We start from the raw sequence: 13,501 nt of genomic DNA, 5'->3' as shown, positions 1-13,501 counted from the left end.
CCTTGACTGCCTTTGCCAATGCCACGTTGAGGTAGGTAGTCGTGGCGCAAATCAAGACATCATCCATGTAATGGAGGATCACCGCCTCAGGGAAGAGTTTTCAAACGGGTGATAATACTTAAGCCACATATGTTTGGCAGAGCACCGGGGAATTTTTCATTCCCTGGGGCAAAGTGGTCCACTGATAGCGTTTGTATGGCTCCGCCTGGTTAATGGAGGGGATGGAGAATGCGAATCTGGGAGCATCTCCAGGATACAGTGGGATATTGAAAAAGCAGTCTTTGATATTGATGACTGCGAGCTGCCAATCCCAGGGAAGCATGGAGGGTGAGGGAAGGCCTGGCTGCAGGGGGCCCATGTCTTCAATAACATCATTAACCCTGTGTAGGTCTTGGAGCAGGCGCCACTTGTCTTTGCCAGGTTTTTTGATGACAAAGACAGGTGCGTTCCAGGGGCTGGCGGAGGGTATTAAATGCCCCAGGCGCACCAGCTCCTCCACTAATTCGGTGAGCGCATTCAATTTTTCCTCTGTCAAGGGCCACTGGTCCACCCACACCAGAGTGTCAGTTTTCCAATTCAATGGTGGGGAGGTGCGCTCTGCAGTGGCCCACACTAAAAATCCCACACAGGGCTAGGGATGTCGAGTCGGGCACCCCATTGGGACAAAACGTCCCTGCCTAATAGCATAATATTAGATGGAACAACAAAAGGCCGAATGGTGGCAATTTGTCCCTCAGGGCCCTCCACACTTACTAGATGTTTATTTCAAAGGGAATTCACAGCTCCTCCAACTACAGAGATTGTGCCACAAGGGGGTACCAACTCCCAGTCGCGGGGCCACTTCGACCGGGGAATGATGGTCACATCCATGCCGGTGTCTGCCATTAGATTGATGAAAATTAATTTTCCCTGCAAAGAAAGCACAGTCTTAATTATCAGTCTTTGGTGTCATACGTTTTGGGTGATGAAGACATCTTTGTCTTCCTTAGCGTCCTCTCCAATATAGTCTCTGATGTCCAGCTAGTATAACAATGCAAAGGGGAACCCCTTGTCCAGTGTGAAAGGCAGCTCATGACATACAATGAAGACGATTACCTCGATCCCGGCTGGAAGCAAACCACCTCCGGAATGATGGTGATCTCATTTGGGGTGTTCCTACTGTCAACTAATATTAACACAATTGTGTCGTGGTCGCAGTAAGGGGGCTCCAGGAACCCCGCAGGAACCCTCACCAGGTCCTCATCCGGAAATGTGATCGTGATAGCGCTCGTGAGGACCCAGCGGTTGTCTGGGTCTAGATTGGAGGTTCTTTGGAAGAGGCGGAGTCCATCCTCATGGCTCTGCCAATCCCCCAAAATTGACCACTGGGCCACTGGTCCTCCCGGATGGTAGGGAGGCTCGGGCGCTGTGAGGGGACACTTGGTGTCATTGTGCAGCCCCTCCACAGCCCGTTTCCTGCCGGCTGGTGTTGCTGCTCTGGGGTCCTACAGTATGGCCTTGTGGGGGGAACATACGGATAGTACTGTCACTCCGGGGGCCAATGCAGGCAGTTGGCTTGTATGTGCCCCATCTGGACACACCCGAAGCAGCGAACAGTGTTCATGTTAAGCATGGCCTCCCCGATCCCCTTACTAACGGCGGTGGTGACAGTGGCTTCCGTTGAGGTGGCTTTGGTGCAGGCCTCCACCATCTGAGTGATGGTGGGCTTGGGGTCCTGAGGCAGAGCTCGCAAGATCTTCCTGGTCTCAGATGTCACATTTGTCATAGCCATATTTTGGAGAAGCTCCTCCCATGTTGCTGGGTTGTCTATTTGCCGGTCAATGGCTTCTTTGAGCCTGTCCACAAACTTGATAAATGTTTCCTCTGGCCCTTGGACTATGGATAAGAAGCTCTGGAGGGGGCTTTTACCGTCTGGTATTTTTAAAAGTGTGACCCAGCTGGCCTCCCTGATGTCGTGCAGTTGGGCCACAGGGAGCAGTATTTGGCCCTCTGGGCAGCTGAATTTGCCCTCCCCTGCCAAAGCCTCCAGTCCTTCCTCCCCCTCACTGAGAGCCTGTGTTAGATTATGTTTTTTGAGAAGAGGCTTCAACAATTTTTTCCAGTGAATCTCCCCGAGTAATAATTCAGTGGGGGTAAGCAATGAACTTACGATATATCACAAGTCGTGCTGGACCAGAGTGTGTCCTGAGAATGTCAGATCTAAGACATTCTTTAAAACTGGAGAGTCCCTTCCGTAGTCTTTGGCCGCCTTCTTCAACTCCTTCACTTCCACATAGGGAAGTTGCTCCCACCTGGGTTGCCCTCCCCTCCTCAAAATTACCAGTGCCACAAATGGCCCTAGGTCCTTGGCCAGCTTAAGGTCCCCATCCTGATCCGGGCCCAACCGCCTCCCAACCTAGGTGTGGGCCAGGGGCTGGCACTGTCCTCATCCTCTTCCGAGGATGAAGCAGGATGGGCTAGGGCTTGGAGCCTCTCCCTGGCCGATGGGCTTTGGTCTTGTGAAACCTGGCAGGCCAAGATGGCCAGTTTCCAGCCAGGCCAACTTCCGGTTCTGGTAGTGTGGGAACCGGAAGTGGCTGGAGGGGAGGAGGCGTGGCCAGACCCACCCACCGGGGCACCGCCTTCCGGCAGGGAGTTCCCACCCACAGGGGTGTGGCCTTCCAGCAGGGGGTTCCCGCCCACAGGGGAGTGGCTTTCCTCCCAGGAGCCCACGCAGGGGTGTGGCCATGGGGGTGGAGGGGGTGGGTCCCAACGACGTAACATTCAACGTTGTGGGAAGGGTGGGACCCAACGCGGGGGAGGCACTCGGCGGGGGTGGAGCAGGAGGGGAATTGGCAGGAACCCAAGGGGTAGAAGGAGGAGGGCAGGCGCCAATTTGTAAGTCAGTTGAAGGCAGCTCAGCCATGTGGTTGGCAGCGCCATTTTGCGAGTCCTTATTGTGACCACATACATCAGGGACAGCACAACAGGATTTAAACTAGGAATCTGAGGTTGCGGGATGTGGGAAACGGAATGGCTCACACTGGGGTAGCCAGCCCGAGAGCAAGAGAGGGACAGAGTGGGACAGGAGGCAGCAGGGAGACGGCAGCAGCCCTGTGCCTCGGTGTGCCAGGGTCTGCCGCCCGACCCACGCTTAGGAGAAACGGGATTAGGAATGGGGGGGACGGAATGAGGGGTAGGCGAACTGGGGACCCAACTCTCCCCCTTTTCCTTAAATAAAGTAAAAATGGTGTGAAACAGCAGAAAAAAATGCCCCGCCCGAAAATTCCCTTCTACTTGCAGACCGTATAACAGCCTCCTGACTTTTCCCCAGAAAATAACAAGATAAATCATACTGGAAATGATCAAAAAAAAAGGTTAATAAAAGCTTTTAAATAACCCTTTGTAAAAGAAACGTTGCCCAAAACTAGGGAAGAATTAACAAGGGAATAAGAATCCTGCCTGGCAGGAGACAAATGATTGCCCATGTTCACTGTGAAAACAAGAAATCCCCAGAGACGCAAACAGAGAAAGAAAAGAAAAGGGACCAGGTCGTGTGCAGGAGAAAGCACTGAACTCACCAACGGGACCACAGTCAAACAGAAGAAAACTCAGAGGGGCACTGGAAGGCGCTGCGAATATTGTGAAATACAAAGCTTCCTTGAAGCTGTGGCTTGGATGCTGCGAGCTGTCTGCAGCCCACGAGGCAGAAGTCTTCTGAATAGAAGCACAAGAGCTTGTGGAACTGATCTTGAACGGCGCTTTATGTCCTCAGGCGAGTGGCTACGGAGCCGAACACGCTGAGGAATCGCTCTTCACTGACGCAGGCAAGGAGTCAGCATGTTCGGGCACCAGTTGTCACAGCCGGTACCTGTGTCCCGCTGGGAACACCACGGAGGGTGTGGTCTGCCGGTGCCAGATAGCTATAGAGAGCTTCCACCGAAGGCAGGAGGACACTCAGGCTGCTGTGTTTTCCAGAGTGTTTTATTGAGGGAAAAGCAAAGTCGGAGGTGCAGGGAGACAACCTCTCAGGAAGGGAGTGGGCTCTGAGCACGCAGTCCCGAGGGCAGGGTAAGGTATATAACAGCAGTGGGATCGGACGGTCGGGGTACAAATCAGGCAATAATGGTCAGATACAGGGGAGGAGTAGGGATGACCAACAAGGTGAGGATCAATGGAGACAGGGGGGAAGGGGTGGCTAACACTAGGGAACCAATGAAGACATAAAAAACAAGGAACAATCCAGAACAAAGGGATAGCTCAAATGATGATGGACATGAAGAGGGATAAATGATTGGCATCGGGGGAGCTGGGAAAATTACACAGAAGTGGTCTCCCAGGGCATCCCAGGTGGACTAACCCCGGGACCCCCTCCCACAGTGAGGGATGCCCAAAGCTGCAAAAGCTGATTGCCAGTGTACGATGGCATCCTGACCTTTTATGTCCTGTGTGTACTGTAGCCCATATTGCTGATGAAAAGTATCAGTTGAGATATGTGCGTGTTTTAAATAGTCAAATTCAGGGATATGTGTAACATCAGTTTGCCAGATTTGTAATTCATGCGGTCCACAAGTGTTTGTAGTGGAACACTGTGGCCTTGGGAGTCAACACCAATATTACAAGCCTCTGTGTTTGACAGCTGAAATTGCCACTGTAAGGCTCAAACACCTTTGTGAAAAAATCATGTCATGCCTTTGCTTGTACTAGTTTATCTGGCTGTAGTGCTTTCCAAGCAAGGCTAGCTAGCATATCTGCTCTGGCATTGCCCTCTGTGATAAAACCTGGTAAATTTCTGTGACTCCTGATGTGGAGGATATAATAAGGGCAAGTTCTGGCCTAGATAGTAAGGCATAGAGTTTTTACTGAGTTAAATAGTTGTGCATCATCAATTTCCTTTAGTAGTGCTCAGTCTAATCTTTGTGTGATGTCAGCTACATATGTGGAATCAGTTGCAACATTTAGAGGAGTGTGGGGAAAACACTGGAAAGGAATTGTTTGATGCTAGATATGATCTGACCCAGTTGACGGTATGCAAAGTTTTTGTGCATCATTTAGAGTCAGAGTTTTGGTTGAAAATTGAATTGCTTGTGGCTATACAGTTTGATTCATTATTTTGAATACAAAATATTCCCAGGGTGCTTGCTGCTGTATCTTCTCTGGTGGTACCTACAGCCCAAATGTTTTTAACACTTGCAACAGGTTTGGCTGAATCTGTGAGAGTCCTTTTTTTGTTTGGGTTGCAATGAAAATGTCACACATGTAATGATAACAGTATACACCTGGAAACTGTTCTCTCACTGATGAGAATGCTTGTGCAATGCACCATTGACAGATTGTAGGACTGTTACTCATGCCTTTGGGAAGAACTCGCCATTGATAATGTTCCACTGGTGCAGCGTTATTAATGGAAGGCACTGTAAAAGCAAACTTTGGGGTGTTGTCTGGATGCAGTGGAACAGTGAAAAAACAATGCTTCAGGTCCACAGTCAGGATGTCCCAGGAGGCAGGTATCATTGTAGGGGGAGGCATACCAACTTGCAAATGCCCATGCCTTCCATCACCAAATGGATTTTTCTTACGACATAGAGCCACCTCCATTTATGAGATTTCTTTTTTAAAACAAATACAGGGGTGTTCCAAGGGCTCATCAATAGCTCTATGTGTTCTTGAGCTAGCTGTTCTTGTACTAATGATTTTAGGGCATCTAGCTTCTTTCTTTAAAGGGGCCACTGTGGTATCCACACAGGCTGAGTGGTAAACAATTTCAGAACTGGTATGGGATACTTTACACCCTTTAACACAGTAGCCCATGTTAAAAATCCATCCCCACCCAAACTCCCCATGCAGGCAAAACTTCCGTCTGCCACAGGTTAAGAGGTGCACCAGTGATGTAAGGCCGGATCATAGCTGTTAGGGTCTTAGGATTTTTGATCAACACAGGATTACTGCTTAAGCAGCTCTGTGTGGGCCCACCGAGGCCAGCAATGGAAAATCGCACAGGTGTGGTAGACCATGATGAAGGCCACGTGTTAGCAGAGATAATGGTGACGTCTGCCCCTGTGTCTATGTCCAAGATTGGAGCACCAAGATGTTTCCTATTACCATCTGAGTAGCAGTTGCCTCTGGGCAGTTTTCCTTATCTCCTGTTAATCGGCCCATCAATGTCTTGCCACATGACGCAGAGATAACACTCTCCAGGAGCCAGTTCTGTTTAACAGGTGATTAAGGACACACCTCGTGACTCAGAATAACATCAGCCCATTGTGAGATGCTCCGCCCAGGGGGAGGAGCTAGGCATTCCCACCTGGATAAATCTAGGGATTTCTAGACAGAGAGGCAGCCTTTCCACAGGTTTCTGAGAAGACACAGCAACCACATCTGCCATTCCAAGAGGACTGCAGCCACTCCAATTTAGACTGCTACCAGCACGCTGGCCAGAGGGGTGTCAAGTTGTATTCTGATTTTGTTAGTGGTCCTCCTTTTGTATCATTGCATGTATTTTTGGTTTTTTTCCCTTTTCCCAATAAATTGTATTTCTGACTGTGAGATTATATATCAATGCCTCTTTCCCATATGCAGTGTATTTTCCTTCCATCCTGCCTTAAATACTATTTCCATACTCTATCTATTGGCACTGCAGGGACAGGGTGTATTGATTTTACAGACAGAGGAAAAGATGTCGTGTGAAGGAGCTGCTGAAGGATAGGTGTTGAGCATGAAACATAAAGAGAGCATCTTCAAAAAAAAAAAAGTCCCGTCATGTCATAGTAATATTTTAGAGCTTTATTTAAAGTTTTCTGAAGAGGTTGTGGAGATATTGGAGACCTATCTGCAATCTGCACACCTTCAGTTAGTGATCAGGAATATCAAATCCTTTCCCACTGAAGTTGAGTAAAGCCAACTCATGTGGTAAATATGTCCTAATGAGGAGTCTATTACTGAGGCAGAATAATGCTACAAGATACAACAATTCACGTGACTGAATGGATTTGATTAGTCAGTGTTTGCACTTCAGTTTTGTTTATTTCTAAAAGCTCTTCCCCAAAATGAATATGCTGACAGACTACTGTAGCACAAAGCCAATTTCTAGTGCATATCTGTTGATTCCCACAAAAGCAGACTTTTACCATAAAACCACATATTCATGGCAGAAACAGATTTTTGTTCATTATACTAGAAAACAGAAAGGTACCATGTAACCCAGGGGCCCCCAGTGAAGCAATGCCATCCTTCACACTGAATATCTGCATACTGAATTACACACTTTAGATCTACCAGGATATTTTTAGCAATGTTTTCTTCTGTTCCTGGTGATGTAAGGATAATTAAAAAAAAAAAAAAAAAAAAAAAAAGGAAAGAAAGAAATTAGAAGTGTTTATAGACAATAAGAACAATGAGAAAAAGAGCCCAAAACTTTTTTCCCTATACCACTTAATCAGCTTTGCAGGTAGATCAGCTACTGAAATTTGAAACAAAGATTTATTACAAGAAATCAAAAGGAAGCAACAGTCATAGCAACAGCAATGCTCCAAGGTATCTCCTTTTCTTCTTTGAAACTAACATGCCTTAATTGCAGACATCTGTGCATGAGAACTGACATTAGGAAAACAATTAGGATAATAAATGAGATTCTAAAGTAACAGATGAAAGCTCATTCAATATCTTTAAAGATCCCATTTCAGAGACAATCATGGTTTATCCCAGAGTGGGAGAGGAGAAAGGCTCTCTATTCTCACTTGTGAATTGCCTTCATGCAAAACTCACCAATCTTGGGCAGAATGACTCAGCTGCCTAAAATGCTAATTTTTTTAAAATTTTATATGTAAATACACATCTTTCACTGAATAATTGCAAATATTTGTAACTTCTTTAATTTTATATGAAATCCATTGCCAACCAATTCCAAATTATTATCTTTTTTAGGCTTCCTTGTTGCAGGGCACTACTGCTTAGTTCCTGATTCAAAGTTTAATGAAACAGTCTTTCAGAACATTCCTTTTAGTTCCCTATTTGTAAACAGTGCAGTATTTTCTCTCAATACTATAAAAATATGTTCAAAATACATAATAAAAATATTTATGAATATTAAAAAATATATAAAAAACCTATCAAAATTATTGGAATCAACAGAAAAAGAGCAATTCCACACCTTGTAATTTTTCAAAAAGCTCTTTCAGAAGGATTTTTTTTTTGGAGATGGAGAGAAAAATGTGGTGTTTTTTAAACTGAAATCAGTACCACTCTCCCCATCCAATTGTCATTTATTTTTAGTGCTCTGAACTGGGGTAATGGGGGCCAGACTTTGAAACAGACTCACAAAGCATTTGGCTGCTTTCAGAACAAGGCAGGAGGGTTTACCAGGAGACTGTGGCTGAGGGAATAATGCCAATGACATTAAGATTCCCTGTATTTTTTGCCTACTTCAGTGAGGGGATATAAAAAAGCAGAGTTGTCCACTTTGAAAAGCCTGTTCATTGTCACTTTTTCCTTAGCACTGCAGGGCTACTGTTTTTCCCTAAGGCTGCCTCCCCCCAGGCCAAACAAGCCCAGTTCCCTCAGCCTCTCCTCACATAGCCAGAGCTGGCACTTCTGCTGGTTCTCCACTGAATTCACTCCAGTTTATGGAAATACTCCTTGTATTTAGGGTCCCAAAGCAGGCACAATGTTTTAAATGTGCTCTAATAAACTATGGCTCAGGATAGAGGTTAAGATGCTTTCTGAAAACAAGTGGTTCAGTCAGACCACTTTTGTCAACTGAATGAGTGGTTCAGACCACTCATGCCAAAAGGATTTTTGTCTTATAGCTGCACTAAGTGGTGCTATTTGAGTGAGCAGAGCACTTTCTTTCCTTTCCTTCTTTCTTCTTTTGTTGAGGATGTTTGAATATGTTCTGAGAGCACTTCCTCAGCAAAGCGGCAGAAAGAAGTTGGAAGCCACGCATGCTTCTCCAAGACCTGAAGGGAAACTCTCAGGTGTGCTCTGAGCAGCAAGGGGATATGCAGACCTGTTTTCCTGCTCAGGCTCCCTGGGGTGGTCAGACTGTGCTGTGCAGAGCTGTTTTCGTGCTTGGGCTCCCCAGGCTGCTGAGGGGCACCAGAGGGATGTGCAGAAGCTCAGCAGAGGCTCATGGTGAGCATGACCAGCTCTTCACTAGCCACTTGCGGGAGCACAGGCTGCCTTGGTGTTGCAATCAAGAAGGTCAATGTTCCCCTTTCCAAGAGTGGCCCCAGCTGACCCAAGGGAGGCTCCAAGAGCTGGAAATTCTAGGTTCTCCCAGATGCATGCCAGGCCTGTTGGACAAAGCTGAAAAATGGGGCATTTTGCAGACCACCAATGTCTGATTCCAAGCATCACATGCTTCTCAGACCAAGAACTTTGGTTTCAGTCTTTTCCTGAGTATTCCAATATAAAGCACAAAAATCTGATGTTTTTAATTAGAAGATGCCAAAAGCCTAGGTCACATATTCTGTAAGATTTATATGGAGGCTGTTTTCAGCTATTTCATAAAAGCATATTCCAATGCAATGGCTTGTAATCAGCACTAGGACTTCAGGATGTTTTGTTCACTGTGATCTGATTAACACATTTTAGGGGCAGACTGGCATTGATAGAGTGATTATACCAAGCCATACAGCAGTTTTGGAAAGCCCAACTCACTCATCTGTGATTTTATCTCATTATGATAGCTTTATAAATTATATTTTAAAAATAAATTTCCAACTTGACAGTATTGAAATTTCTTTATTTACCAGTGTAGTAGATTTCATAATTTTCTTTTCCTGGCTTCACTGCTTCATATTGCATTCCATTGCCACAGTGAAATACATGCAGGGAAAAAACTGGCTTCCTGTCTTAAGAAGGCAAAGAAGGTGTCTGAAACAACAGCATAACAAATGACACACCACAATTTTTATTTCATTATTTTGTTGCTTGTGAAATGGCCAGCCATGAAGTACTACCTGCTGCTGAATCACTGGGATGTATTCCAGAGTTTGGAAATAATTTTTTGCTTCTTTGTAGAATATTTGTTTTTACACTGGGGCCCAGTACATGTACTGAAATATGGTTTAGAGGAATAGACATGTGTCTGTGTCCCTAAGCTGAATTGAAATTGGGTGACAATTAAGATAACCAAGTACTGTTTAAATCTCAGGAACAACCAAGCTGAGACTGTAAGTCTCATCCTTCAAAACAACACTTGATGTGTTTATGTGTCAAAATTTAAGGAAATGGTGGTAAGTGAGGGTTTGAGGACATCACCAAGCTGTCTGCACTTGCATTATCATATGTTTCAGAATGTATAAGAAAAAATAAAAGTTACTGAGTACTTTGTGTAGACATCCACAGTTGGACATCTGAATTTTCAGTATTTTCCTTGGAAGCACTTGAGTCCAGTTGCAGGAGCCTTGAATTGTGGAATTTATGAAATGTTGTGTTTTCAGAAAGCATTTTCTTTGAAAAATATAACTACCTAATGAAGTAATTACACTGGCTACACATTGTTGTGCTCTGTGTGTGTCATGCCCCAAAATGTTTTGGTTTGCTCTGTCAAAGTGTCCTTGCTTTAGTTAAACATGAGGATTACTCACTCATTGGGGTGCACCTAGGGCATCCCACATGATGCAGTTCAGGGTTGCAAAACAGAAACAGTGTGGAACAGTTCTCCACAAAGTGTCAGATATCCATCCTGTAGATTTGGCCATGCAAGGTCTCTCAAAACCGGGTTTTGTTTCCTATAAAATGCCAGCTGCAGGTGGCTGTAATGAGGGCAGGGGCTTGGCAAACTGTTTATCCTTGAAAGGCAGGACTGCATAATGCTCTTGGTGGTTGGTGTTTGTTCAATAACATGTTCAGTCTTCCAATTTATTTACTTTCAATTTTGGTTTCATCTCATTTAACCTTCAGAAAACATTTGTGCTATCTGCTGCTTACGAAAGGAAGGCTCCCTCCAGCAGCCCCTTGCTGCATTTATCTCTCGCTGTGGAGCCACAATGTCTGCAGTAAGAAATGTATCCATTTGAAACAGAAGTAATTAAGTTTTTGTTGAAATGTCTTCTGGAACAAAACATTAGCTTTTGCTTTCAAAGGGCACATATTGCCCCAGATAGCACTTCACCTGGCTAAGGACAGTGTTATGTTAAAACATCACTTTCTGCTTGCTCCTGTGAAAAAGCAAGCATATCTGCATTCAAGCACTTCCATTTCTTAATGCATCAAAACAAGGATCTCCCCAGAACTAAAAGTACCATTGTTGTAATTATTCTTTTGTTTTTAAAAAAATGCACTCATCCTACCAGTTTGCTGTGATTTATTCCTTTGAACTTTTTAACTGAAAGATACAACAGCAAAAAAAAATAACTGGGCAGACATTGATATTTGCACACCAGACTCCTGTCTCAAGAGGCATGGGTTCATCCAGCTGTACATTTCTAAACTAAAGCTGAATTTGGCCATCCTGCAGTAATCCCTGGTTGTCCAGCTCAGAAATTTATATGAGATTTGACTAATGTTGTCATCCTGAAAATATGTTGTAACTGTGGCTGTTGGTTTTCAAAGCTGGTGAGTATCAGTGAAATCATAAAGACTCTCATTTTCCCACCATCTGGGAAAAAGCTCAAGGCCAAAAGACGAAGGGTGGAGAAGAAGTGAGTCCCCTGCCCAAGCCTGCAGACTGCCGGTCCCTCTGTGTTGCACAGAGCATGGCCCGGGTCCTTTTAGCACTGTCGAGGTCCTGGCAGGTTGCACAGGAATTTCTAAGTACTGATGGGATAAGTAATAATGGCAATCATTGGTAATAACTCATCAGTCCGATGACTAAGGGCTGTACAATTTCTTAATCTGAACATAATAGGAATGCTCAGTAACTATGCCAGTACACCCTCTGTGTATCTTACATGAAGTATTCTGTTTTCAACAGAAACTAGATACAAGCATTAAGAAACTAATATTATTGTCTTAATTTGAAAAAATAGATGTCTGCTAAGGAAGGCAGGAGCCTCTTTTGAAATGGAAAATGTAAACCCCCCTCCCTCTGAATTATTATAATTTTGAAATCAAGGGGCTCCCAGGCAAAGAGATGGGAATAGTAATAATAGTTATTTATTAGGAAAAAATAAAAATTAAGATGTAGTTATACAAAACAACACTGACAGAGTCAGAATCCAACCTGACAGCCTTTGGGTCAGGATGGTGGCATTAGTCCCATTAAATGGTGGCTACAGTCCTCCTGCAGGTGTGTTTTTGTTGAAGCAGTCCTCCTGTAGAAGGGTGGAGTTTTCCTCTGAAGGTCTAGTGGTGGTGTAGATGGGCCTGGTCTTTCTCTGGCAATCCAGTGGAAAAGAAAGCTGCTCCTCTGGAATGCAGTGGGAAAAGGCTGACTGTGGTGTTCCAAAATCTATGATTATATCCAGGTAGGAATGCTTGGCTCCTCCCCTTAGGCGGAGCATCTCCCAATGGGATGATGGAATTTTATCAGCCATGCAGTGACACTCAATGGCCCATTAACAGAAGATATCTCCTGGAGGGAGGATTGGTTATGGAAGAGATAGAGGAAACTGCCCCATCTCTAACCAATGGCAATAGAATACATACCCCCAGCCACATCTTGCCTTTGCAACCTAAGACAATTATGTATTAGGAAATGTGAAAATACAGATTAAATACCAAATTGTCTCATTTCTCTAATTCCTATCCATGTCTTGTTTTCAGAGTGTGTTTTAAGAATCCTCTATTTATCACATATATTTTGCGAATATATATTTTGCCAAGAGTATTTATCAACATTGTTTTGTCTTTCATTAATGTTAGAGACATAGAAATTGCAGTAACATTATTTGCCATAACTGAAATTTGGAAACACAATTTAAAAACCCTATAGGACATAAAAAGTCAGTCCCTGTAAGAGCTAATACTTTGCTCTGTCTCCCAGATCTGTGACAAGGAGTGGCACTACTACGTGGTCAATGTGGAGTTCCCCGTGGTGACGCTGTACATGGACGGAACAACGTATGAGCCGTACCTGGTGACCAACGACTGGCCCATCCACCCCTCCCACATCGCCATGCAGCTCACAGTGGGGGCTTGCTGGCAAGGTAAAATCACGCCCACTAACAGACAACACTATCAGGAGTTCAGGCCAAGAAAGAATCTTGCTTGTCTCACTGATTTTATAGGCAATAAACTGCTAAAAGATTGATGGTATTAAATCAGGTGTATATCCAGAATTGCTAATGAATCAAGTCCAAGGATGAAATGGACAGGATATTAACAGTGGCTTTGCATTTTTGTCACCTGAAGAAATATTGGCTATAGTTTGTCTATTCAGTGTGAAAGACTGTCTTCTTTATCTTTTGTCTTCACTTCTTTTAGTTGTTTCTCTTGTTTTCCAGCCTTAAGCAAACTATCTAGATACTAAAGAACTCCAGCTATCTCTTTTCAGTCCCTGCCTTTTATTTTTCTTTTACAACTCATGGCCTAGTCCTGGGCTCTTCATGCTGGATGTATCTCACCAGCAATTCCAGTA

The 13,501-nt window shown here is 44.6% G+C and overlaps 1 protein-coding gene across 6 annotated transcripts in view; it reads left to right on the top strand.

The window, feature by feature from the left end:
* The window catches only part of CLSTN2 (calsyntenin 2), a 350,034-nt gene that overhangs the window by 303,615 nt on the left and 32,918 nt on the right, over positions 1-13,501 (top strand). For all 6 annotated transcript variants that reach the window (XM_085587480.1, XM_031505652.3, XM_085587484.1 and 3 more), the window contains one exon: positions 12,908-13,070. In XM_085587480.1, coding sequence (XP_085443606.1) covers positions 12,908-13,070 — 163 coding nt within the window. The remainder of the gene's footprint in view (positions 1-12,907; positions 13,071-13,501) is intronic.

This window comes from Lonchura striata, chromosome 9, assembly GCF_050655825.1.
Source record: "Lonchura striata isolate lonStrDom1 chromosome 9, ASM5065582v1, whole genome shotgun sequence".
In the NCBI taxonomy this organism is placed as follows: Eukaryota; Metazoa; Chordata; class Aves; order Passeriformes; family Estrildidae; genus Lonchura; species Lonchura striata.
The sequence above is the reverse complement of the archived record's forward strand: the minus strand, read 5'-3'. Positions and strand labels throughout refer to the sequence as shown.